Here is a 24,396-nt window from a genome sequence, read left to right as displayed (position 1 = left end):
TTAAGTTGAAGTTTCAAGCTACCAAATCCAAGCAATATTAGATAAGGTAAAATATGATGTTACTAATTACATATTACAATTGAAAGAAAATAGTTATTGTAGTATCTTTTAGTCTGCTTCGAAGTGCGGAAAATGACAATTTCCTTTAAATTCTTATAGTAAATGTACCTGTATTTTAAGATGGCCCCTTATATGAACCAAATCGTAGATTTTTTTGGAACTTCGCAAATGTTTTACGCAGTAAACCCCAAATCAGTCTCCTTAGAATACAAACAAATAAACACTCGTATAACTGTGTAATCGTTTTCTGTAACTTAGAACTCGACGCAAAGAACGCATACGGAGCCGTTGGGTTTTCTGCAGTGATGACAGTCAACGCCTCCATAAGTGACGGTTCTGCCGTCATTTACGACAACGCCATCACGAATATCGGCATCACATACGACACGACTTCCGGCACATTCACTGCTCCTCTTGAAGGAACTTACGTCTTCCATTTCCATGCTCTAAGCCATGCCGACGAAGTGGGTTCTTCATTAGTTAAGAATTAAACTGAAATCAAACACAGACTTAATAATAATTCTGTACAAGCACTAATCAGATATAGGACACGAAAAGGTTTTTTTTTCCTTAATAAACTTTGACCCATTCTACTCTATAACTATAACTGATGGTTTAAATCACCGTGCTATTTAACAGGAGGCCTGGCTTGAACTTTTCCACAACGATCAGTACGTGGTGGCTACCTATGGATACACGTCTGGATCCTACGCCGATTCCGGAAACTCAGTCGTCCTTCACCTTAAGAAAGGCGATACCATCAAGGTCAAGGCCAGGCCCGGAACTGACGTAAAACTGTACGGGGACTCTGATGAGTATTACACGACGTTCTGTGGGGCCCTTCTTTCACCCACTGTTCATGGATCCGGAAGTGGTGCGTTTTTTGATTGATCTACTTTGTATTATTAATTATGATATATGTTTTGATCACTGTTTTAACAAGGTTCTAGTCTATCATTTTTAATACCAAAGAAGTCTACTAAAGAACGTCACTTAACCTAAATTTAATTTCTGTTGCATTTCTTTTTGTTATTGACAGGACATAATACACACCAAGAAATCGCTTTCTCAGTTGGTCTCACCCATAATGAAGCTTCAACCAACGGCCCGAAAGTGGTGTTTGACCGAGTTTACGTCAATCTAGGACAAGACTTTAACGTCAACACCGGCGTCTTCACGGCGTCAGTGGGAGGTATCTACGCCTTCCACTACCACGCCCTTGCTCAGCAGGGACAGGAGGCGTGGGTGGAGCTCTACCACAATTACATCTACGTCAACTCCCTCTATGGCCACACCTCCGGAAGTTATGGTCCCGGCAGTAACTCTGCCGTCCTGGAGCTGGTGGCTGGAGATACTGTGTATTTGGACATCAAGCACCACGACTCGTTCCTGTATGGGGGCGGGGATGAGGTCTACAGTACATTCTCTGGTTATTTGTTGTCACCCATTGACAGCCATCATCCCGTTGTTGGATAAATAATCTTAATAAATTTTTAGATAATTTATTTCAACTCGTTTTTTGGTTCTTTTTCCTGTTATATTTTTACTCTAGTCTCGAATATTTCTTTCTTTCTTTTAGTAGACCTTATGACCGATCAGTCCTCTTTTCTCTCATAAAATTGTGTTTTATATTTTACGACAATGAAATGTATATTATAAAAAAGACTTCAAAAAATAATAGCATAACTTAGGAGCAGCTTTTAAAACTTCGTATAATTTGGTAATTTAATACAAAAATAATGACAGTTGGCATGAATATGAAATTAAAAGTATATGTATTATCTGAAACAAAAAGATGTTCAAAATGCTGAGAAAAATTTACTCTATGAGAATTTTATTTTCTGTTTCCTTAGACAGAATTTTCAAAATAGTATGTTTTAAAATTGCAATACAAATTGCTTTAACTAGCATACAGAGAATGATGTCAAACATATGTTAGATAAGGCCCCGTTTTACACTTTGAAGACTTGTTACTTATGACTAACTTATGTCTCCCTACTATGATTAACCATGGGTATTTCCAGCAAAGATTACTTTCAAAGAAATCTGCATGGTCGTGGCCATTGTTAACTATATGAATCTACATTAAAAAGATAGTTTCTATAAAGTCATAGTAAAATATTCAAAATTAAAAAACTAAAATATGAGGAATTATTATTGATAAAATAATAGTTAAAGACTACAAAAACCCGTATTTATAATTCTATGGTAGATCTGAAGATTGATTGTTGACTAGCATTGTTGATTGAGAGGGGTGGAATAAAATGAGATAGAGCCAAAAAAATGAGGACAATATTTACTGAACCGTTGTGTCCATATGCACTAATTTATTTACTATGCATGCATTGACAGCTTCATTTTAATCTTTGATTACATATAAGTTTCTTAAACCGTTATTCTAATGCGTTTGCCTTGAGAGTAAAACATTCATACAGAACTTAAATGCAGATCGATACAAAAATATATATAAAGTCAACCTAATATGCAAACAATCTAGATCTGTTAATGGTAAAACCACTGTATGTCTATGAACTTTTAATAGGCCAACACTACAAAGCAACTTCGATATGCTATACTTTGCCCCAAGCATTTGCTTCCACCATTTTTCGCTTGATGATTCGATAATCAATAATACCTTTGTCCTCAAACTACGTTCATTCACTCATATGAAAAAAATATCCAGATTATATATTCTGAAACGCCACTCTACCGCTTCAGGTTTCAATACACAACATAAAATAGAAAGTAAACAGGGATTTTGTATTGCATCAGCTATGAAATAGCCCGGACGATAACGTTGAAAACTTGTGCGAGGTATTCCGAGTCGTCCCGAATGGAGAAAATATGGTAACATTTCACAATAAAAAAATCTCCGTAGAATTTTTTTCCTTCCTACGGAAGACGAATAGGGCCACATAAAAATATTTTTATCTCGTAATTACGAGAAAAGATCTCGTTATAACGGTCGAGCTAATTATCTCGTTATTACGAGTTAATTTTCTCGTTATTACGAGAAAAGATATCGTCATTACGAGTTTTACGAGACGATCGCATTAACTATGGTTTACAGATGTGAAATATAGATTAACGGCGTTAAATAAAGTTTCACAGATGATAAACCAGGTTTATTGACTGTTAACTATAGTTTACGGACGCTAAACTATAGTTAACAATAGTTTATAGTTAACTATAGTTTACGAACCGTAAACTATAGTTAACGATTCATTAACTATAATTATCGATCAATTTACTAAAGTTTTCATCTGCAAAACCATATCTAACGGTTTTAAACTATAGTTAACGAATGAGAATCTAAGTTTATCTATCTGCAAATAACGTTAACAATAGATTTTGCTGAGAAATATAGATTTACACCTGTAAACTACATTCGTTAACTATGGTTAAGAGTTGTTAATCATAGTTTCACACTCGTGAAACTATATTTATCAGATAAATTATGTTTTGCAATCGGAAGTGGTTGTTTTCAGTGTTAATTATAGTTTTACACTTCTGAAACATAGACGATCGCGTTAACTATGGTTTACAGATGTAAAATATAAATTATTGTCGTTAACTACAGTTTTCTGTCCGTAAACTATAGTTTACAACCGCTAAACCTAGTTTATCGACTGTGAAACTATGATAAGCTCATTTTTGTGAATTTGGCGAGCCATACATACTTAGCATAATCATCGTTTTAAAACATACACAAAATTTGATATAAAATTGGACCAAGCAGTTTTAAAGAATTTTCAGAAAAAAAGGACAAAGCAGATTGATTAATTTAATTCAACTATTTATTAATAAAAAGGATACACGTAATTTGTTTCAAAAATGTTAATATACAAAATCAATTATTTTCAATATACACTTGACTTTGAACCATGCGTGCACGGGTTGACATTGCATATGATATCGGACATTTACAAAATAGATACATCAACACACCGTATTGTTGTCATTTACATAACCAAGCTTTAAGACTACGATAATGGTATTAATTTCACTACACTTAGTTAGAATAATCTAAGTGTGTCTCGGGACAGGCCTTCACCACAGTTAAAATGCCTCCTATATACCCTTAATGTTGCAAAAAATTGCAGAATCGCTCCGAAACGATTTTGGAAAAAATTGATGAGGCTTCATAGTAAATAAACAGTCAAATTATTCATGACAAACCACTTTGAGGCTGTAAAATACCTTTCATCTAAAAATTTAACTAATATTAATGAAGAATTCAACACGTTTTCACCAACGTTTTTACTTGTTTTTGAATTTACATACTTTGTTGACATTCCAGACGCTCGGGATATTTCATATTAAATGCACTGAATTTGAGTTTTCTCCCGTATTCCTTTGATGAACAGAATGTATGACAAATTTTCAATAAAAATTAACAGGCATTTGTAATATAGTTTCTGAGTTTATCCACACAAATGTCACCCCTGCGAATGTGTTCGGAATGTTTTCTTTATCGTTGCTAATTATGTAATAAATCCAGAGGTGCTCGAATGAAAGTTCACGAGACTTCACCGAGATTTGTTCAGTTCCTGTGAAATTTCGAGCGGAAGTATAAGTGTTTGGATAATATTCTCAAAATACGTAAGTACTTGTCGATTTTCATATCACATCCTACTTTGATTTATGTTAAAACATCGACATCTTTTAAGATGTATGTGTTATTTCACCATCTAGCGGTTTTTTAAATTAAACGATGATACTCGAAACAGAGTTATCGTTCGTGTTCAACCACATGTAGAGTGGTTGATAATATAAACACTGGGTTGCTTTATAAAATCATAGCCATGTTTGAAGCTTATGGTGTGCAATACCATGTTTTTAAAAAAATAATGGGTGAATGTTTTGCATAAAAATTTTGTATATCGAGCCATTTTCAAGGAACATTCTGCATAAACAAGTCCAGTCTGTTTCACTATCAGTGTTATTACTAGGTCAGGCGCGGATCGAAAATTAATTCTTAGGGGGGATGTCTACTACGCATGTTAATTGTCGCAACAGCAGAAAAAAAAACTATTTTTGTATTGTCACATTTAATTCTAGGACACATTTTACCCACCAATTAATGAAGATAAAGTTTAAAATCAATAAACCTCTAGAATTTATATTTGACTACAAGTACCTAGATTCTCTAAAATAGTCTATAAACACGAGGCACGGTTTTTACTGCGAAACTGAAAGGGTCAAATAAAACCATGTGATTTAAAATTTAAATGACAATAACATTCGTAGGGGTGAATGTGATATTGTGGAAACATAAACTAAAGAGATTCCCGTAATTTAGCGTGAACGTAATGCACAGGTGCCAGATTGTAAAATCCCAAAAATCCAGATGATTTCCGTATTTTTAAAAGGATTTTTCGTTGATTATTAATTAGCGACGCTTGATTGAGAAAAAATAAAAACAAATTGGTAATCATCAAGTACTAATGATGTTTGAAATATATAAAACAAAAGACAGTACTCTACCGATTTCTCGGTATTAAAGCCCAAAAATTCGAGTATATTATTTTAATATAGTAGTATAGATGTAGGATGTGTATGAACATAAAAAACATAATTCGGGTAAACATACATAGCCTTTTAAGTCATCTGTAACAAACAGAATTGTGTTTTTACGACTAGGGCTACCTGGTATTTACTTTTGAGTGGGATTATAATATTTCAGATGAAAAGTAGAATTACATAAAGTTCTTTCCACTTATTCATATAAAGTAAAATGTCAAATCCGATCATTTTATGTAAAAAGTAATGAATAAAGGCCGTTGTTATTTAAAAAATTAATCAAAATTGAATTAATGTTTCTGTAAAGAAAAAGATAGACTGAAAGGGTGAACCAGTCAACTTGGAGGTCTTTTCAGAAAAGCACCATTTTATAAAGATCTTCTCTCCTAATTACGAGATCTTTTCTCGTAATAACGAGATAATTACCTCGTAATAACGAGATATTTTCTCGTTAATACGGGATCTTTTATGTGGCCCTATTCGTCTTTTGTATCTTCCTGTGAAGTTTTAGGAATGAAAAATGAAAATGATTCAATGAAGATATCTTGGATATTTTCTATTTTTATCAATTTTAACGGTTTTTTGTTCACAGAAATGTGTATTTTCATTTTTTTTTAAATCAAAATTGATGGAAGCAATAACTTGGAAAGACTATAATTACGTTTATCTTATTTATGATAAAAGAGTGGGGGGGGGGGGTTCTTGGTCTGTCTATAAGTGAGAAAAAATTTTGTTAGTTACTTTTGTATCATGATTTCTTCCCACAAACAATTTTTTTTTTCATTGTAATGTCAAACTAATTTTTAAATGTCAAATTTTCCGATGTATGAAATCGTACTTTCTGCTTTAAAAAGTTAAGTTTTGTATGCAGCAATATTCTTTTTTTCTTGTTTCTTTTATTGCACACAAACCCAGAAAACTTCAGCGTGTTTGAATTTCTCCGTAAAAATCGCCGAAAAACGCAGAAATATGTTTTTTCCTGAAGTAGAGGATGAACAGTATTTCAAAAAAACTTCATTGTACATCATATTTGATTCGTTTAGCTAAGCCGGTTGTTTTTTCTCCCACCATCATCTCACCGTGACAAACGACACAAACGGCACGAGGACCTTTCAATGATTCTTTAGTAACGATGCATTTCAGAAATTTTCCATCTCTGTCCAAAAAATGAATTTTTTCCCCTCGGTAATCTGTAATAATGACGTTGCCGGACTTGTCATTAGTGATTGAACAGGGAAAGAAATTGCCGTTATTTCCAGAGTAGGTATATTTATGTATTCCTTGTCTATCTACAGCAATGACGGCTTTTTTCGTCAAGTCAGTAACAATGATGTCATCATTGATATTCTCTGTGACGTAAGTTGCGTCAGTATACAGGGGTTGACGCTGCAAATCGTACTGAATTTCCTGAAGCACGATACCGTTACTGCTGTACCGAACGACTTTAAACTGATCGTCCTTACTAAGACATACGAGAATGTCATTGGCCGACGTACTTGTGACGCCTCGAGGATACCAATCTCCTGTTTTAAACAGCGTAATCACGTCGCCGGTAACAGAAATCATTTTTACAGCTTTATCTGGTTTATCACTATACACTACCTGTTTGTTGTGCACGCATATATACATGCCTTTCCATGAAATGCTGACAGATTTGTGGATGTTTCCCTGCATGTCAAACAACTTCAGTTTTCTGTCGTTCCCTCCCATCCAGACTCTATTATCATCAGTAACGGCCATGTCATACAAACGAGATTGATACTCCTCAGAGGCAGGAAAACCAGTGTCTATTACAGAAATGACTGCTGCGACTTTTGCTTCCTGCTGTAGTTTTTCAACGTATCCAAAATAAGTTTGCAAATCTATTTTTCCCACGTGAAATTTTGGAAACGAATACTGTGGGAATTCGCTCGGTGTTTCATGTTTCTGAATTCCAGGTATGAATGTCTGCATTTTTTTGACATCATGTGATTTCTGCAATTTTGTTACATTTCTGTTCGTTTCATTGATTTTTTCAATCTTTTCTTCAAACTCTTTCTTTTGCTTTTCAAGAAGTGTCTCGTGTTCAGTTTGCATATCATCCAGTTCGCGGTGAAGTTTTTCCACGGTTTGGTTGATTTCTCTGTGTAACTCTTCCCCCTTTGCTGATACTTCATCTTTCCTTTCTTTGTAGAACTCAGATAACGAGGACAGCAATTCCACAGTGCAGTCTAAATTTATTTCCAACTCATGTTTCGATGATTGTAGTCGATTATTTTCCTTTGCTATTTCTTTCAAAAGTTCTTTAATTTTATCAGCCAGTTCGGATATATCGTGCGACCTGTGTTTGATAGGTACGCAAACCAAGCAAATGGCGACATCACAAGTGATGCAATAAAAGGAGCACTCTTTCTCGGGATGGGATTCACAGAGACATGGGTCGTAATCATCCTTACTGGCAAAATCTAAAATGGTATGGCCGTTTCTAGCTCTGGCGCGTACATGTACTGCAACACAGGAGCCGCAAAGATTGACCTTACATTGCCTGCAGAAAAATAAGACAGGTTCCCTGCATATACTGCATTCCACGAAATTTTGGCCTTGGGTTGTATCCTCAGATGCCATCAAGTGAAACTGAAAAAAATACCGATAATTTATGGAATTTCTTTTTTCACATATGTCGGCTTAAGGTATCCACAATAAAGACAATTACTTTCTTCATATGTAAAATCTAAGACATATTTAAAGATAAAGTAAGATATAAATTGAAAGATGTAAAGAGAAAAACGTCTTCTTTGCTGTTTCATACGGACTATCGAATTGCTCGAGAATTGCAGTGATACTTTTTGTAACTCACTGTAACTTTCTGCGCTGCTTCGTACATAAATTGGTACCAAATTAGCACTTCATAAGTAAATACATGATAAATTTATTAATTTTGAATAAGTTGGCCTTATCATAAACTTTGAACTTATTTTAGGCCTTTAATGGCCTTTTACTATTAAATAATTTAATCGCAATTTTTACTTCACTCAAAAATATAATTTCACTGTCTTTAAATATAAAAAAAGCTTTAGCTGGCAAATTATGAACTAAGCAAATTAAAGATGTATATTCACTGACGTATGTATCAATGCCACATAAGGAACAGATTTGCCTTGTTTCAATGAGTGATTCCGTCTGGACTGATACTGGTCTTATACCAGTAAATATTCCCAGTGTGACTCGGATAGCTTGGCTGTGTTTAATCATATTTCTGTCAAGATATTTGATTTAAAATGTACATTTTTAAAAACAGTAACACCATTCTCGTGAATCATGTATGAGCTTAGTTGATATATCAAAACAATACACCGATAATGGGATGTGACAACCGATTGACAAACTTGTAATTGATTGTCAGTTATATATTTAAACCTTGAATTTATCTACACGCATTTTACACCGTAAACGATTTTAAAAAGAGTTAATTATGCATGGATTTGGGGCTGCCGTTGTATTTGACCCAGTATTGTTCTGCTTGAGGACAATTTAAAGTAATTGTAAATATTGAAATGTTTTATGATGAAAGCAGTTGGAACAACTGCATGCTTCTGAAAACTAACGTTTGCTTTTTGCAATTCTTGTTTTTCTTTGAGCGTATTTCGTTTCATCCATTGGTTTTTTTTTTCATCAATAACTATATTCATTCATATGGTATGACTGGGCAAAACCCCTTCTTTTTCATCTTAATCGACAAACTTTAAATTACAGTGACGTTAACAATGGTATGGAAATTCTTTCACTGGTTTTGAAGTGCAGGCGTTGACCGAAAATAATTGTTTTTAGGTTATTATTATTTGGTCAAAACCGGCCACGATGATAGTTCGTTGAGTATGTGCTGTTCAACATTAACTATGCAGTGCATTCTAACGACATTATATTTAGAGGGTCCACAATGCTGTCTGACCCTAACCCCCAAAAATGGGATTTTTCCCCAAAGGTTACTTGTATTCAATGTTTCGCATGAAAAAATGAAATCAAGAAATCATACCTTTGCATAACAGTAAAACACAATGCTGACGTATACAAAACCTGGTGCACATTTCGGGTTGTTTTTTTTTCAAAATACCTTGTAGATGGCACACCTACTCCAACATCATTCTTAAAACAATAAGAGTTCAACTTCAAGGTAACGAAGAATACGTCAACAACTCTTCAAAATCAACCTTCAGTTTGAACAATATCCTTTTATTGTCACCTCTTGTTATGCCTTTAACAAGTCGGGCACATACATGTACTTTTATGGGGGAGTATTTCAACACGTGCCAATGATTACGCTATTTAGATAGAGGGTAACAATAGATATTAACATACTCTGTTCATTGTATATTCCAAAGGTAATTTGAAAAAGTGTGGTACATTCGTTAACTTATCATAATGACAAGTAGACCATATGTTCTTCATGCGAACGAATGCATAAAAGATTGCCAAAAAATGTTCTTACTTTGGCCGCAGAGACGGCCAACTGATATGAGAAGACATATAGTACAGTGAGTTTTTAGTTTTTCATTGTATATGAAGACACTGCATGGCAAATATTGAAAACACGGTAATAGAAAATTGATGCATGTTTTTGACACAAATATTCTGAAAATGGTTTTTGTGGTGATAATTGTCATGAAAATTTAAATTAATTTTCTTTTCTACCAAACACACATTTTCAACTTCCAACTGCGATATTAATTGAATTCAATAGGGGATATGAACTTTCATATTATCTTAAAATCCCTTAATTTTAGCTGTAAATAAATGGTATATACATAGAAGATTTAAACTTTATTGCTAAAAGATATCATATTAACTTTGAACCTCCCCTTTAGTGTCACAGAATTGTTCCAATAACAGGTGTGAAAAGTTAGAGAATTATGTCTACGTGTATTCATTTGTTTTGATTTTTGTAATTTTCGTTTTTGTTAACATAATCTGAAATTTTTATTAGTCAAGTTTTACTGCGCTAGTTGATCGTGTTCTTTCCAATCTCTTATTTTATTAGCTCCTATTGTAACATATAACTTACCTTTAGTTCTAATAAAGTTAGAATTGATACCTATTTTAGATATTACTATGTAGCTTATATCTGTAGAATCGTATGGTATATAGATTTTATAATTGCTTATGTTTTACTTATCAGTGTAAATGTTTAATCTGGCTTTATTTCAATTGCATTCGTGTATTTCTGCTGTTAAAGTTGCAACACTTTGAATGTGTCTGTAAAACTCAAACGTTAACTTTCTTTACAGTGCTCTCTGTAATTGAGTTTTTATGAAACGTATGCATTGGTGGTAACTTATAGTTAACATCTTTTCTTTCTTTTGTAATTGTTTTTAAATAATATAATATTTTGTATGTAAATGCCTATTATTTCACTCTACAAATAGAGTCATCATATGCATATTATTTGCAATCTTAATATTAAAATTCTTGACTGATCGGTTTCACGTGTAACAAAAGTTTCAACGGTTGTGAGCTTTATAGATGATATGTTTTACAGTGCTACCCACTGTAATTTCCCATTTTCCAAACAATATATATATATATATATATATATATATATATATATATATATATATATATATATATATATATATATATTATTAACTGTTTATTTTTTCTCGTTGTTCCTTGTTATTAAGTCCCAAATGGTCTTTTCTTTAATCTTCCCTACTTACATTTACTGTACTTGCATGCAAAATTAACTTAAAATTGTATCGATATGACAGTTAAGTATGACTCTTGCTAGTTTATAATCTCTCTATCAAAACCAAAAAAATAAAAAATAAAAACATCATCTGAGGCAGGTATCGCAGTCTATACGTAAATTGCTAGTACACGCATTACAGATGTTAGTCCGAAATATCTGACGTTTTTCTGGCTTTTTTAACGATTTTGATGTTTACTTGCCAGCAAGTAAACATCAAAATCGTTAAAAAAGCCAGAACAACGTCAGATATTTCGGACTATACAGATGTTTGATCCACCTCTAAATTTATCGCGGGAAATATAGCGTGAGATCACTGTGACGTCATACTTTGAAATCTAGAATCATTAATTTACGTATCTCAACTCAATACGAAGGAATGGAAACATGTAAAAATTTCTTGGTTCTCAACAAATCTTGTGCGGTGCTCAAAACGTGTATTAAAACTTCATGGCACCATAAATTACGAATTAATTTTTGGAGAGCACTGTGGGACATAGACAAAAAAATTTCTTGATGAATCTGTAGGGTTCGTTCGTTCTATTTCCCGCGCGCACTGGTTATTAGAGCTCGCATCGCTCGCTAATAAACAAGCATTCTGAGAGTATTTCATCAGCAAATATATTGATACATGTCTCCCACCGGCATCCCAAATTTTTAAACAATTTGTTTAACATTGTTGTTTTATGTGCTGAATAGGTCAAGAGAAAATTCGATGAAAGATTATTTTTAAGGATAAACCCGACTAATGATAAAAACAATTTGCTTATAATCAATTTTTTAATATCTGTGCGTACATTTAAGTACATCGACGCACAAAAATGATACTAACCAGATCATAAATATGTATTTCATATTTATTATCAGAAATTCAAAATTTGATAAGTTACGACAGTCGAATCTGATAATTGTTGGCTGAAATGGCGGAGTAGGATTTGCACAATAAATTCCTGCTTCTCGTTACCCCCCCCCCCCCCATTTAACTGGAAAACGATCAACTGTAGCACTAACCCGATCGTAAATAAATATCACATTTAATAATAATTACGAAATTACATAATGTACTTTTGATTAAAAGTAACGAAAGCCAAACTTCACCTATAGTTATAAGTTTTAGAATTAATTCGCTTTTTCACCAAGCCATAACGAAAAACTTCTAGTACATGAAGTTGGGACAGAATGACTCCCCCTCCCCCCTCCCCCAAGAAAAAAAATCAAGACGACCCGGTTTCACCAGGTGGGGACTGATAAGAATATCTTTAAACAAGTGTTTCATACAATACCGGAATTTCATGGGAAATTCTGATATTTTGGTTTTCTTGTTTGGAAGTTAATCGGAGCACTAGGCACAAGGTTTTAATGTTATCATAGTACTGGAACATGCATGCCGTTGCAATGCAAAGTATCCGTATACTTTTTGTTTTCGCAACGTTCTTTTATCTGACAAGAAAGGAGGAATTTTTTATAGAATTCGAAGAAATCTCTCTTGAATTATAGCATCAAAAGTTGGTACAGTCACTTTAATTCAAAGTTGGTTTAAAGATTATACAAGTTGTTGTCCTTTAAAAAAGGACTACAATACGTGGACCATTTGCACGTATTTCCAACGAAAACGTGAAAGCCCTAAGATTAATAGAGATTCCACCGACTCTAGCCCTCTGCTTTTAACCAATTTTGTTCGTTGTATTACGTATACATGTATGTATAGCCCTGACATTTTATCTCAGAATTTAAAGGGTTCATACTTCTAAAATAATTATAATCTATCTATGAATGAAGTTTGCATGTACAGTATCAGGCATTCGGTGAATTTTACTATTTGCGCTACTTTGTTAGCTATGCAGTGACAGCTTTTTGTAAATTGAAAATTTCATATTTTGATGCATTTTTCTTGAGAATAAAACTTTTATACAGTGACATATTATTAATTCAATCATACTTCAATGCTTAAAAGAACTTAATCGGGAAGTTCTCTAGCCTCGCCTACTATAAAAGTAAAGTTAAGTTACATGTGTATTCGAAAAACAACAAAACATTGCAAATTATGCTATTTAATGCATGTTGTAGTTTCGGCATAACATTAACTTATTTCATAATACTGATAGTTCATATCACATGCCAATCATTTCTTTCAAAGGAATACTTTGTTTCTGTACTGTTTACCGACAACTTTGAACTTCAGTGTGCATATGGCACGGTATCCCGATCCCGATTCAGATAAACGTGTGCTAGCTTGGTTCCCAATCGCAACTTCTCGGGCCTTTCCGGCAGGCTCGGAAAAACACCTCGAATGTATTAACATCACCGGATGTTAGAATTTTATACAAAATGGAGTCGCTTCCCATTAAAATAAGTATCGGCTAGACAGTGTTATTTGTAGCTTCTGTGTTATATTTCAGGGTATTTCGTTTACTTTAATGAAGTATAGCTCACATCTCAACAGATCGTAAAATGTGTTGTATTTATATCAAGTTTTATAAAATGGTGGGTTGTCATGGAGGCTTAGGTAATACATTCGAGGTGTTTTTCCGAGCCTGCCGAAAAGGCTAGCTCATGCGCAGGCTGAATTTTCCCCATGGCATCCGGTTTAAACTCGCTTATATATTTTCTGCGTGGACCTTAGGGTCCACGCAATTGTATACCCATGGCTTTAGATGCTAACCAGTGAAGAATGGCTACGTACTGTAAAACTCTCTACCTCTACATTTTTCCTTAATTCATAGACAGTCGGTACATATATTTAATTTACGATATGTAAACTGAATATGTGATTAATAAATTATAAATAAGAGGTAATGTCCCGTGCAAAGACTCTTCTACAAGACAACTTGCTTAAATTTGATAGATTTATCGACCATATGGTTTTCCTTAACTCCATTTTTAGTTTACCCAATCGAAAGTCGGTTTATTTGTTATTTCACATGTTTTACGTTTTCTCTAAAAAGAAGCTCATGCTACATTAAACAAGAGGCCCATGGGCCACATCGCTCACCTGAGGAACAATCGGTATGATAAAATCAGCTTAATGAAGTCATACTACAAAATATCTGGGCAATGTTCAATAATACATGTAGATCCTGTATAAATAAAATCCATTTTTTTCCCTGGATATTCTTATGTTTTCAATCATTAGTCCCTTTTCTAACAGGATGATTTTATAGTCATATCATATGTTGAGTATTGCAGTTCTCAAAAATATCCTTAACAATAGTTTATATATGGGATATAAACCTACATCAAACTCTGAACCTTCATGTGAGGCCAAAGAATTGTCCTGGGGCCAAAGTCTTAACAATTATAAAGAATCATCTGGCTGATTAGTTTCTGAGAAGAAGATTTTTAAAAATTTACCCTATATATTCCTTTGATAAACTTTGACTCCCCCCCCCCCCCATTGTTGCCCCATCCTACCCCAAGGGGTCATGATATTCACAACTTTGAATCTACATTATCTGAGGATGCTTTCACACAAGTTTCAGCTTTCCTGACTGATTAGTTTCTGAGAAGAAGATTTTTAAAGATTTACTCTATATATTCCTATGGAAAACTTCGACCCCCCCATTGTGGCCCCACCCCTTCCCCCGGGGGTTATGATTTTCACAACTTTGTATCTACACTACCTGATGATGCTTTCACACAAGTTTCAGCTTTGCTGGCTGATTAGTTTCTGAGAAGAAGATTTTTAAAGATTTACTCTATATATTCCTATGTAAAACTTCGACCCCACCATTGTGGCCCCACCCTACCCCTAGGGGTCATGATTTTCACAACTTTGATTCTACACTACCTGATGATGCTTTCACACAAGTTTCAGCTTTGCTGGCTGATTAGTTTCTGAGAAGAAGATTTTTAAAGATTTACTCTGTACATTCCTATGTAAAATTTCGATCCCCCATTGTACACCCACCCTATTCCCGGGGGTCATGATTTTCACAACTTTGTATCTACACTACCTGAGAATGCCTTCACACAAATTTCAGCTTTCCTTGCTGATTCGTTTCTGAGAAGAAGATTTTTAAAGATTTACTCTATATATTCATATGATTGCGCCCATGAGAAAAGGGTCCTTATGGCATTTTTTTCACAATTCCAGATTTTTATGGATTTATACTTATATATGTCAGAAGATTAAAGTTATGAAGTTTCATGAAGATCCAATGACTATAAATATCTTTATTTGGCATTTAAAGTTAAGGATTTTTTTTACCTATGACGTTGTTCACCTTGCGACGTTACGTAATGATTTTATCAACGTCATTTTTATGTTAGGTATATAGCCCCATTGTTTTATTTGTTATAATCCTTGCTTTTGAAGATATCATTATAAAATTCTTATTACATAACTTATTGATAACTTTTAATAATAATGCATATATATCAATAGATAATTTTTTTTATATAATCCGGGGCGGCTCCGTACACGTGCACATTGAAAATGTAACTGTCACGAAAACTATGAAGTCTTTTAACGCACTTTCATTTTTTCTGAATAAATCATATCTTAGTCTAGTAAAGAACTGATTTTATAAACTACATGTGCAATTCAAAGAATGTTTTTAAAATTATTCATTATCAATAACTAAGTACAATGAACATGGCATTTAAAAAAATGTATGGTGCTATGTATGCGCATTGGATTCCTGTGCATGCTTTATGAAAAAAGAAACTTCTCCAAAAGTCGATCTTTCTTTTTCTCATTTTGCTTTAACTTCTTTATTCTTCTGTACATTTATACATGATTGTTACTTTAGTGATATCATATCAATGGTTATCTCGTATTTTACTTTGATTCGTTTTTAATTTGTCACGGCTTGCTTAATTCTATGTTGCTTTAATATTTTTTTAGTCCGTAATAATTTAAATTAATTTCTTTCATATTTACTGATCTTGTTCCTTAGTACATTATTATACCTAATTGTGTATTAATTAAAAACCTAAATTCCGCAATCAAAACGTTTATTACTAAAACCGATTTGGTTTGACTTTACCGATCGCGTCGCGTTCAACTCTTTCAGCTACGTCATACATAAAAAATACCCGCACCTTAACCACAATTTTTTATTGGTGGATTCAGCTTACCGCTGATTGGCTGCTGGTTAACTAAGACTAAATTATGCACGGACAGAACAACATGTCAGAGAATGAAAAATTCACATGGGTACTCGTGACTGTCGAAATTGGGCTATTTTTCGAAAGTGTACACTTGTGATAAAACAATACACACGGTACATAACATATATAGCTGTAGCTCTATGTATAAATTTTGGGTTAGAAAATATAAAGCTACAGTGCATACAATACTTACATGTACAAAAAAACTTTTCGGCAATTTGCCGCATATAAAAATAACGCTATTTTTGAAAAAAATAATAATTCTTCATTTAGTTTACTACTGTTAATAATTGTATTTTACTTGCCCCAAACTTTCTCCTATTAAACAACCTTCTTCCGTACTCGGAAGGCGGATCAAGAACTGTATTTTTTATGTATGTAAACAAACCATTGTTCATGTGTGGAGCTGGTGATCGGCGGTTCAGAGACAGGTAAAATAAAGAAATCTGCAGTAAATGGTTTGTGGATATTTTAGTATATATATATTACACCGAAAGTGATAGGGCAACAGAAGAGAAACGAATCGGACACTTGTCTAATGAAGATGCACATGTACAAACCCCCTTGCACTCTCCACTTCCGTCTCGTTCTTTCACACCATCGTAATGTTCAATTCTTTTATTGACTGTCGATTGCCGATCGAAAGGTGTAGAAATCGAGGAATTCATATCTATCACTTCGACTGGCAAGTTAGTAGGTAATACATGTGCATATTACACATTTACGGTATTTACATAAATTGAACGCTTAGCACATGCAACTTCTAGATATTATATTTTTTATAACGCCGTACTCTGGACCGTAGCTTGAGTTGAGGCTATGGTTTAACGCCCGTTTACAGAGACAGAGAGAGAGAGAGAGAGAGAGAGAGAGAGAGAGAGTTTTGCACAGAATTTAAACATAGGGGATAGTCGATTTTGAATGAATAATATTGGGGGGAAATGAACTGTTCTGAGAAATCCTTCAGCTCTGGCAATGCATAAGCAGGTACTGATAACTCCGCCTAACTCAACCAATCATAAAGTTTTCACAACGGCGGCGTGTATAATTTATGCATGACGTAGCTGACAGAAATGATCGTGACGCTATAGGAAAAGTCAAACCAAATCGGTTTTGATAATAAATGAAAAACCGCATTTTTAAGCTAAGCGGTAGTGTGGTTGCTGCAACCCCCCCCCGGTTTATGAAAATACGCAGCAAGCTTAGTAAGATTGCGGGATGTTTCGCTCTTAGAGAGACAATTTGAGCCGGTTATTTTGCTCCTACGTGTATCAATAAACGATACAATGAGTTCACCAAGTTCTAAAATAGTATATATCCATACAATAATAATCATTTTCGCAAGCTTGGCATATATATCGAGAGTCTAAAAATTAGCATAGACACCTACAAAACTAAATGGGGACTACATTTTGATAGTAAACATGATAATGTGCGATACAGATACATGTTCATTTCAATAAATTCGTAAATGTGTTTAAATGAAAATTGAAGTTAAATTTTTTTAATATTTATTAAGTCAAAATATGAATGAGGTATACTTTATTTTTTAAATTCAATTAAATTTGTTCAGGATCGAAACGTATGTATATTTTATCCCACGCTTATTGCCATAAATAAAACTCTTAACGATATTAATTTTGTTTACTTTTTATGTGTAAATCAATATGTAACGTTGCTGATATTGTAGTATTTTTTAAAAATATTTTACGTGAGCACTTAATACGCATTGTTTTTGTTTTGTGTTAAATTGCAAGAATGTAAAATCATGGAAATAACGAGCACCAATAATTTCATAAAGTTAACTGACAACAGTTTACTGTATGTATGAACAATTAAAGCGTAGTGGAAAAAAAGGTGGTCACATTTTAATGGAAGTGATATGGAAATGAAAACGTTCAAAGGTTTCGAATCGTGAAACTTGATTAATTTACCCCTCCACTCGCATTTCATTTACTGAAATCTCTATAAAAGCACTAAAGCTTTAGACTGTCTTCTCTCGTAGCATTTTCTTAATGTTTTTGAAGCACATACTATTTTTGTCAATGCCAAATTATTCATTAAATAGATTATCAAGTTCCTGAGGCAATAAATTATGTGATTTTGTCAAAGAATAAAATCGGGCACAAGTTAGATACTCTTAGTTTTAATGAAAACTATAGTTTACGTCTAAATTTAATTAAAATGTAATGACTCAAAATATGTTCACATGTTAATATAATGAGTTGGCCCATTTGTTCCATGGGTTATTTGTCGACACGTAAACAAATACACACGTTAGTACAATGAGTTAGATCATTTGTTAACATCGGGTATTTGTCGACACATGAATAATTTAGCGCTTGTATATGTAGCTGCCACGGAAATTTTAAATCAGCAGCACACTAACTTTTTTTTGGTAAAAAACATTTCTTTCATGTTTTTGAGCGTTCTCTAATATTACTAGTATCTTATCTGTCGGAATGCATCTACATATATTATAAAACAAACTGAGCAGGTTATATTTTTATTGCTATTTACACATTATATTAGATGTTATACGCACAACCTTTTGTCATTTAGGATTTTTTCCAAAGACGTGGGTCAATACCCCTTCCCCTCCCCCAAAATAATTTTTATATAAAAAATCAAGCTCCATAAACTTTTGGACAACTAATTTAAATTGGAAAAAAAAATTAAAATCTTATCAATTATGAATACGTATTGCTATTTTTTTTTTTTTTTTGCACGAACTTGTAATCAATGCTAGCTTTAAATAATCTAAATCAGTACATGTACATCGCTAGCCTGCATACGTAATTAAAATATTAGATCACAAGTACGTTTTGTAAACTTAATTTCAGAAGTGAATTTAGCTTTTAAAAACTCTTTAAATATTCTATCATTAATTATTACAATAAACATGTACGCTGTTTTGAACACATTTTGATAACACAGAGAAAGTAGCCGATTAAATGTTTATCTGTTCTTTACAATTTTGTAGCACTAAAACCAATGAAGAGTTGAAAAAAAAATTATTTCAATTTTTATTCTAAATTATCGGATCGGCACTTGATAATCATTTATTAAATAATTCTGCTATTTTGCTTAAATATATTACTGACAGACCACAGGAAAAACAGAGCGGGGGCCAAAAAAAGGTGGTGCTTATATTATATAAATTCATATTTGCAACAATTAAATGACAATCGTAAAATTAACTTGCATTTGCTTTTGCGCTTAAATCTGTAAGCACCACATTTTGTAGTTATTGTAAACATTTTCTTTATTTATAACATTCAGTTAAAACAATACAATTTTCAGAGTATATATCTAATCTTTTTGAAATAGATGCAATAAAAATAGTGTGGAATAATAGACGGACTTAAAAAAAAAAATGACAGCCATGAATAATTTCTTCTAAATATTCTAACTTGAATAACTGTAAGTTACAGTACAAAAAATGATGAAGCTGAAGTGAAAGGTTATTATTCATACTAAGAATTTAGTTTCATAATGAATTTATAAAATTTCATTTATTATTATGTATTTAAAAAATCAACAAAATGACATAACTAAAAATCTTACAGTTTGGAGTAATATCGAGCTATATCAATTGATAAACGACTGGATGTACATGTAGTATCAACCTATAAATTAAACACATATTTTCAATAATAATTCATTCACTAGTCTCTTTAATTTTGATTAAAATAACACTTATAAATATTGAACAGATAAAATAAATTAAACATCTTTTTTTCTATTATCAATTTCCCCGTGCGGAACCTCATGGTATTTTCTAAACAAGCGGATTATCTTTCTTGTTTTTCGACGTGATCATATATAAATGCCTTTTTAAACAGTGATTGAAGTATTTATCGTGCAATAAAAAGGTAATGGGTTTCATCCAGATTGTTAAGCTTGTTTTTGGACCCGAATCGTCAGAGATTCAGTGGCTTTGGATGAAAATGGTAGACCTACATGAAGTTAAAGGCGGCCGCGCGAGTAAACAGATGCTGACGGGCGGATCAACAAGTTATAATCGGTAGCGAAAACGCAGTCGCGAATATAATGATTTCTCATTAACCGGTAATTTTCCAATTAATTTATATTCAAAACATTCATATCAGATTCAGTACCTCAATGTAAATTGTTCCTGGATATAAATTGTTCAATAGTGTTATTCTTTCCAGTATGCATGTACATGGTTTTTTTTTTAATGCCGATGATCAAGATTTGTCTCTTGTTCGTATCAAACAAGCACGGAATCTACATTCGATCGTGAGTTATGAGTAAAATATAAAAAATATAAATATGTTCATTTTATTTATTATAAAAGATACTGCATTATAGGGCTTTGCTATTAAGACATGTGCTCATAAACAAAGTAACAAAATTGCAGCGCTGCTGTTTTGTACTATCAAACAAGTTTTTTTTCTTTTACGTAACGTCATTTCTTTATGACGTTATTTCTCTGTTTTATACAAAACGTCATAAGGACCCTTTTCTCATGGGCGCAATCATATGTTAAATTTCCACCCCCCATTGTGGCCCCACCCTACCCCAAGGGGTCATGATTTTCAAAACTTTGAATTAACACTACCTGAGGATGCTTCCATACAAGTTTCAGCTTTCCTGGCTGAATAGTTTCTGAGAAGAAGATTTTTAAAGATTTACTCTATATATTCCTATGTAAAACTTCGACCCCCCCCCCCCCATTGTGGCCCCACCCTACCCCCGGGGGTCATGATTTTCACAACTTTGATTCTACACTACCTGAGGATGCTTCCACACAAGTGTCAGCTTTCCTGGCTGAATAGTTTCTGAGAAGAAGATTTTTAAAGATTTACTCTATATATTCCTATGTAAAACTTCGACCCCACCATTGTGGCCCCATCCTACCTCTGGGGGGTCATGATTTTCACAACTTTGATTCTACACTACCTGATGATGCTTTCACACAAGTTTCAGCTTTCCTGGCTGAAAAATTTCTGAGAAAAAGATTTTTAAAGATTTACTCTATATATTCATATGTAAAACTTCGACCCCCCCTTCCCCATTGTGGCCCAAACCTACCCCCGGTGGTCATGATTTTCACAACTTTGAATCTACACTACCTGAGGATGCTTTCACACAAGTTTCAGCTTTCCTGGCTCATTAGTTTCTGAGAAGAAGATTTTTAAAGATTTACTCTATATATTCAAATGAAAAACTTCGACCCCCCCTCCCCCCATTGTAGCCCCACCCTTCCCGCGGGGGTCATGATTTTCCTAACTTTGAATCTACAATACCTGATGATGCTTTCACACAAGTTTCAGCTTTCCTGGCTCATTAGTTTAAGAGAAGAAGATTTTTAAAGATTTACTCTATATATTCATATGTTAAAATTCGACCCCCCCCCCCATTGTAGCCCCACCCTACCCCCGGGGGTCATGATTTTCACAATTTTAAATTTACACTACCTGAGGATGCTTCCACACAAGTTTCAGCTTTCCTGGTCTTATGGTTCATGAGAAGAAGATTTTTGAAAATTTCTCAAAATTTTTCATAAATTCCTAATTATCTCCCTTTGCAAAAGGGTGTGGTCCTTAATTTTCACAACTTTGAATCCCCTTAGGCTAAGGATGCTTTGTGCCAAGTTTGGTTGAAATTGGCCCAATGGTTCTTGAGAAGATGTTGAAAATGTGAAAAGTTTACAGACAGACGGACAGACAGACGGACGACAGACAAAATGTGATCAGAATAGCTCACTTGAGCTTTCAGCTGAGGTGAGCTAAAAATGCACAAAGCACCATTGTGTAAAGAGTTTCCTGAGTGTGTACCAAGGAAGGACTAGCGGATGAAAATAGGATGTGGTGTTAAATAAAGTCTTAGCAAGCAAGCAAACGGAAATAACAAATGTTGACCTTTTAACTAACTTTTTCACGTATCGAAACCGGTCTCTCATAAGGTAGTACAAAACACATAATAATTATATGAGATGTTTTCTTAAATTCACAAAATAATGGCTTGACATTATGTTAAAGTTAATTTAAACCCATTATTCTATGAAAATATCATAAATCGTACCCATCAATTAATTAGACAGAAAAACTCAAGTACTGCGTATTTGGATCATTCTGAAACCTACATATAAATGGTGTTTATTTGAATTTTGTGCAATTTAACCTCCTATCATTTTAATATATATAACATTTGTACCGTTCATGGTAAAGACCTGAATTTTGGACACAACCAATTCTCACTCTATTGAATTGATATTCAAATGGTAGGTTTGAAGTCGGTGGAAAAAAAATTTCAGGACGGAATTTTTTTTTTCTCAGATTTGACGTGTATATTTAGTTATTTTATTCCAGATAAAAAAAATATCGAAATTGCAGAAAAATTGAACTATAGGAAAAAAATAGCTAAATATTTCTTTTGTACTAAGTAAACTAAAATGGAGAAAAAACAATCATAATTTGGTCCGATATAGAATTTTTTTACAAACTTAATTGAGCTGAGTTCGAAAAGATATATGCTGGCATTAACGATAGGTCAAAAATAAAGATTCCAAATGGCAGACAGCCAGATTTCATTAATTCTCTCATTAATTAATAATTAATAAATAAATAATGAGAAAACCAGATTGGTATCATATTATACAAATATCGCAGCTACCAAAGTTAAATCGCTCTTACAAATCTAAAAAAAAAAAAATCTCTTCCGCCTCCTCGGTAGAAAAATAAGATTTTTTTCTGTTTTGTTTTATTTAGCTTCGTGTTTGTTATTTTTTCATTCTTCTCTGTCATTGACGAGTGCGTGATTTACAATCTGTGCAATGGTGCAGTTGCAAGCTACCAATTGGAAGCAATAAATATTGAAATCAAACACAACCCGAATGTTAAACCCAATTATGTTCATGTAATGGCTGTTTAGAATAAATGCATTTACCTGCCCTTTGCTTATTTAATATTCATAGCCCTTAGTCAAAAGAATATAAAAAATTACCTACTTTCTGTAAAATGTCGCACTACTACTCCAAACTCATTTTTAAAATAGCAGGATATTCCAATTCAAAGGAACTTGGGTAAGATGCTTTCAATGTCGCTACCTTGCAAAATCAACTTTCGGTTTGTGCAGCGGCCGCTTCGCGCATTTTAAATTACGCCTGCAAGACTAAAATTGATCTCTTAGTGGTTTTAAATATTTAAGACCTTCTTCTTTCTACTCCCCCTTAAAAACCCTAAATATATATACATTTAACGCTCTCGGGTATTTTCGGGATGGAAAAAATACATTTCTGTTGGAACTATTTATGCAGCCAAGGTCATTCTAGTAATACGTGCAAGAAAGCTTGCACACACATTAATACATGGATAGAAGAAGAAGAAATGCTTAAACAGCTAATAATTGACCACTGTCTAGACGCAGTAAGAAGTATATTAACAGAAATAAACTTTTCTTTGATTGGGCGTAAATGAATATGTCGTGGTTTTGGTATTTAAAAAATTTAAATCTTATTTTTAAAATTAGTAAATTTTTTCTGAGATAAGGAGTACACAAGGCACAGCATTTCATGTATAAATGTAATATATATTTAAAAACATGCCAGAAATATATTGTTCTTCTGCATTCAAGAATAATATGTAATTCATCATCTGTATGTCTAGATGTACAAAACATGCATTTACTGGTATACTTGCCCATCATGAAGATTAAAAAAATAAATAAGTGAGCTCATATTTATACATCTTACATCCAGACGATGTAAACGCATACGGGGCTGTTGGGATTTCGGCAATTGTTGACATAAGATTGTACTTTTCCATAAGTGATGTTTCTGCCATAATTTACGACACCGACACAACGAATGACATTCTCTCAACAGAGATCGTGCTACACAAGCTCTCTCAAAGCCAGAAAAATAGTCCGGCACAGGCCACTGTTAATCTGTTTTTCCTGTTTAATAAGCTTAAAGGGAGGATATTAACAGCCAATGACATAGTGGGCAAGTCTAA

At 33.4% G+C, this 24,396-nt stretch overlaps 2 protein-coding genes across 5 annotated transcripts; one reads left to right on the top strand and one right to left on the bottom strand.

Annotated features, from left to right (window-relative positions):
- Positions 1–323: 323 nt before the first annotated feature.
- On the top strand, positions 324–1,565 carry LOC136274502 (complement C1q tumor necrosis factor-related protein 6-like). Its single transcript, XM_066081482.1, has 3 exons — positions 324–524; positions 700–934; positions 1,100–1,565. Exons 1-3 carry the CDS (start codon positions 366–368, stop codon positions 1,534–1,536), a joined length of 831 nt encoding a protein of 276 aa, XP_065937554.1. The 5' UTR covers positions 324–365; the 3' UTR covers positions 1,537–1,565.
- Positions 1,566–3,839: 2,274 nt separating this feature from the next.
- On the bottom strand, positions 3,840–23,608 carry LOC105321086 (uncharacterized). Of its 4 annotated transcripts, none has more exons than XM_034448719.2 (2): positions 23,387–23,608; positions 3,840–8,196 (listed from the first exon to the last, which is right to left on the bottom strand). In XM_034448719.2, the coding sequence occupies exon 2, from the start codon at positions 8,185–8,187 to the stop codon at positions 6,598–6,600; it is 1,590 nt and encodes a 529-aa protein (XP_034304610.2). In that variant the 5' UTR covers positions 8,188–8,196; positions 23,387–23,608; the 3' UTR covers positions 3,840–6,597. The 4 variants fall into 4 exon arrangements, with proteins under 4 accessions (XP_034304610.2, XP_034304609.2, XP_019919978.3 ...); XM_034448718.2 differs by having other exon boundaries at positions 23,391–23,607; XM_020064419.3 differs by lacking the exon at positions 23,387–23,608 and adding an exon at positions 9,674–9,983.
- Between the last annotated feature and the right edge of the window lie 788 nt (positions 23,609–24,396).

The sequence above is a fragment of the Magallana gigas genome, chromosome 4, assembly GCF_963853765.1.
Source record: "Magallana gigas chromosome 4, xbMagGiga1.1, whole genome shotgun sequence".
NCBI classification, from domain to species: Eukaryota; Metazoa; Mollusca; class Bivalvia; order Ostreida; family Ostreidae; genus Magallana; species Magallana gigas.
The sequence above is the reverse complement of the archived record's forward strand: the minus strand, read 5'-3'. Positions and strand labels throughout refer to the sequence as shown.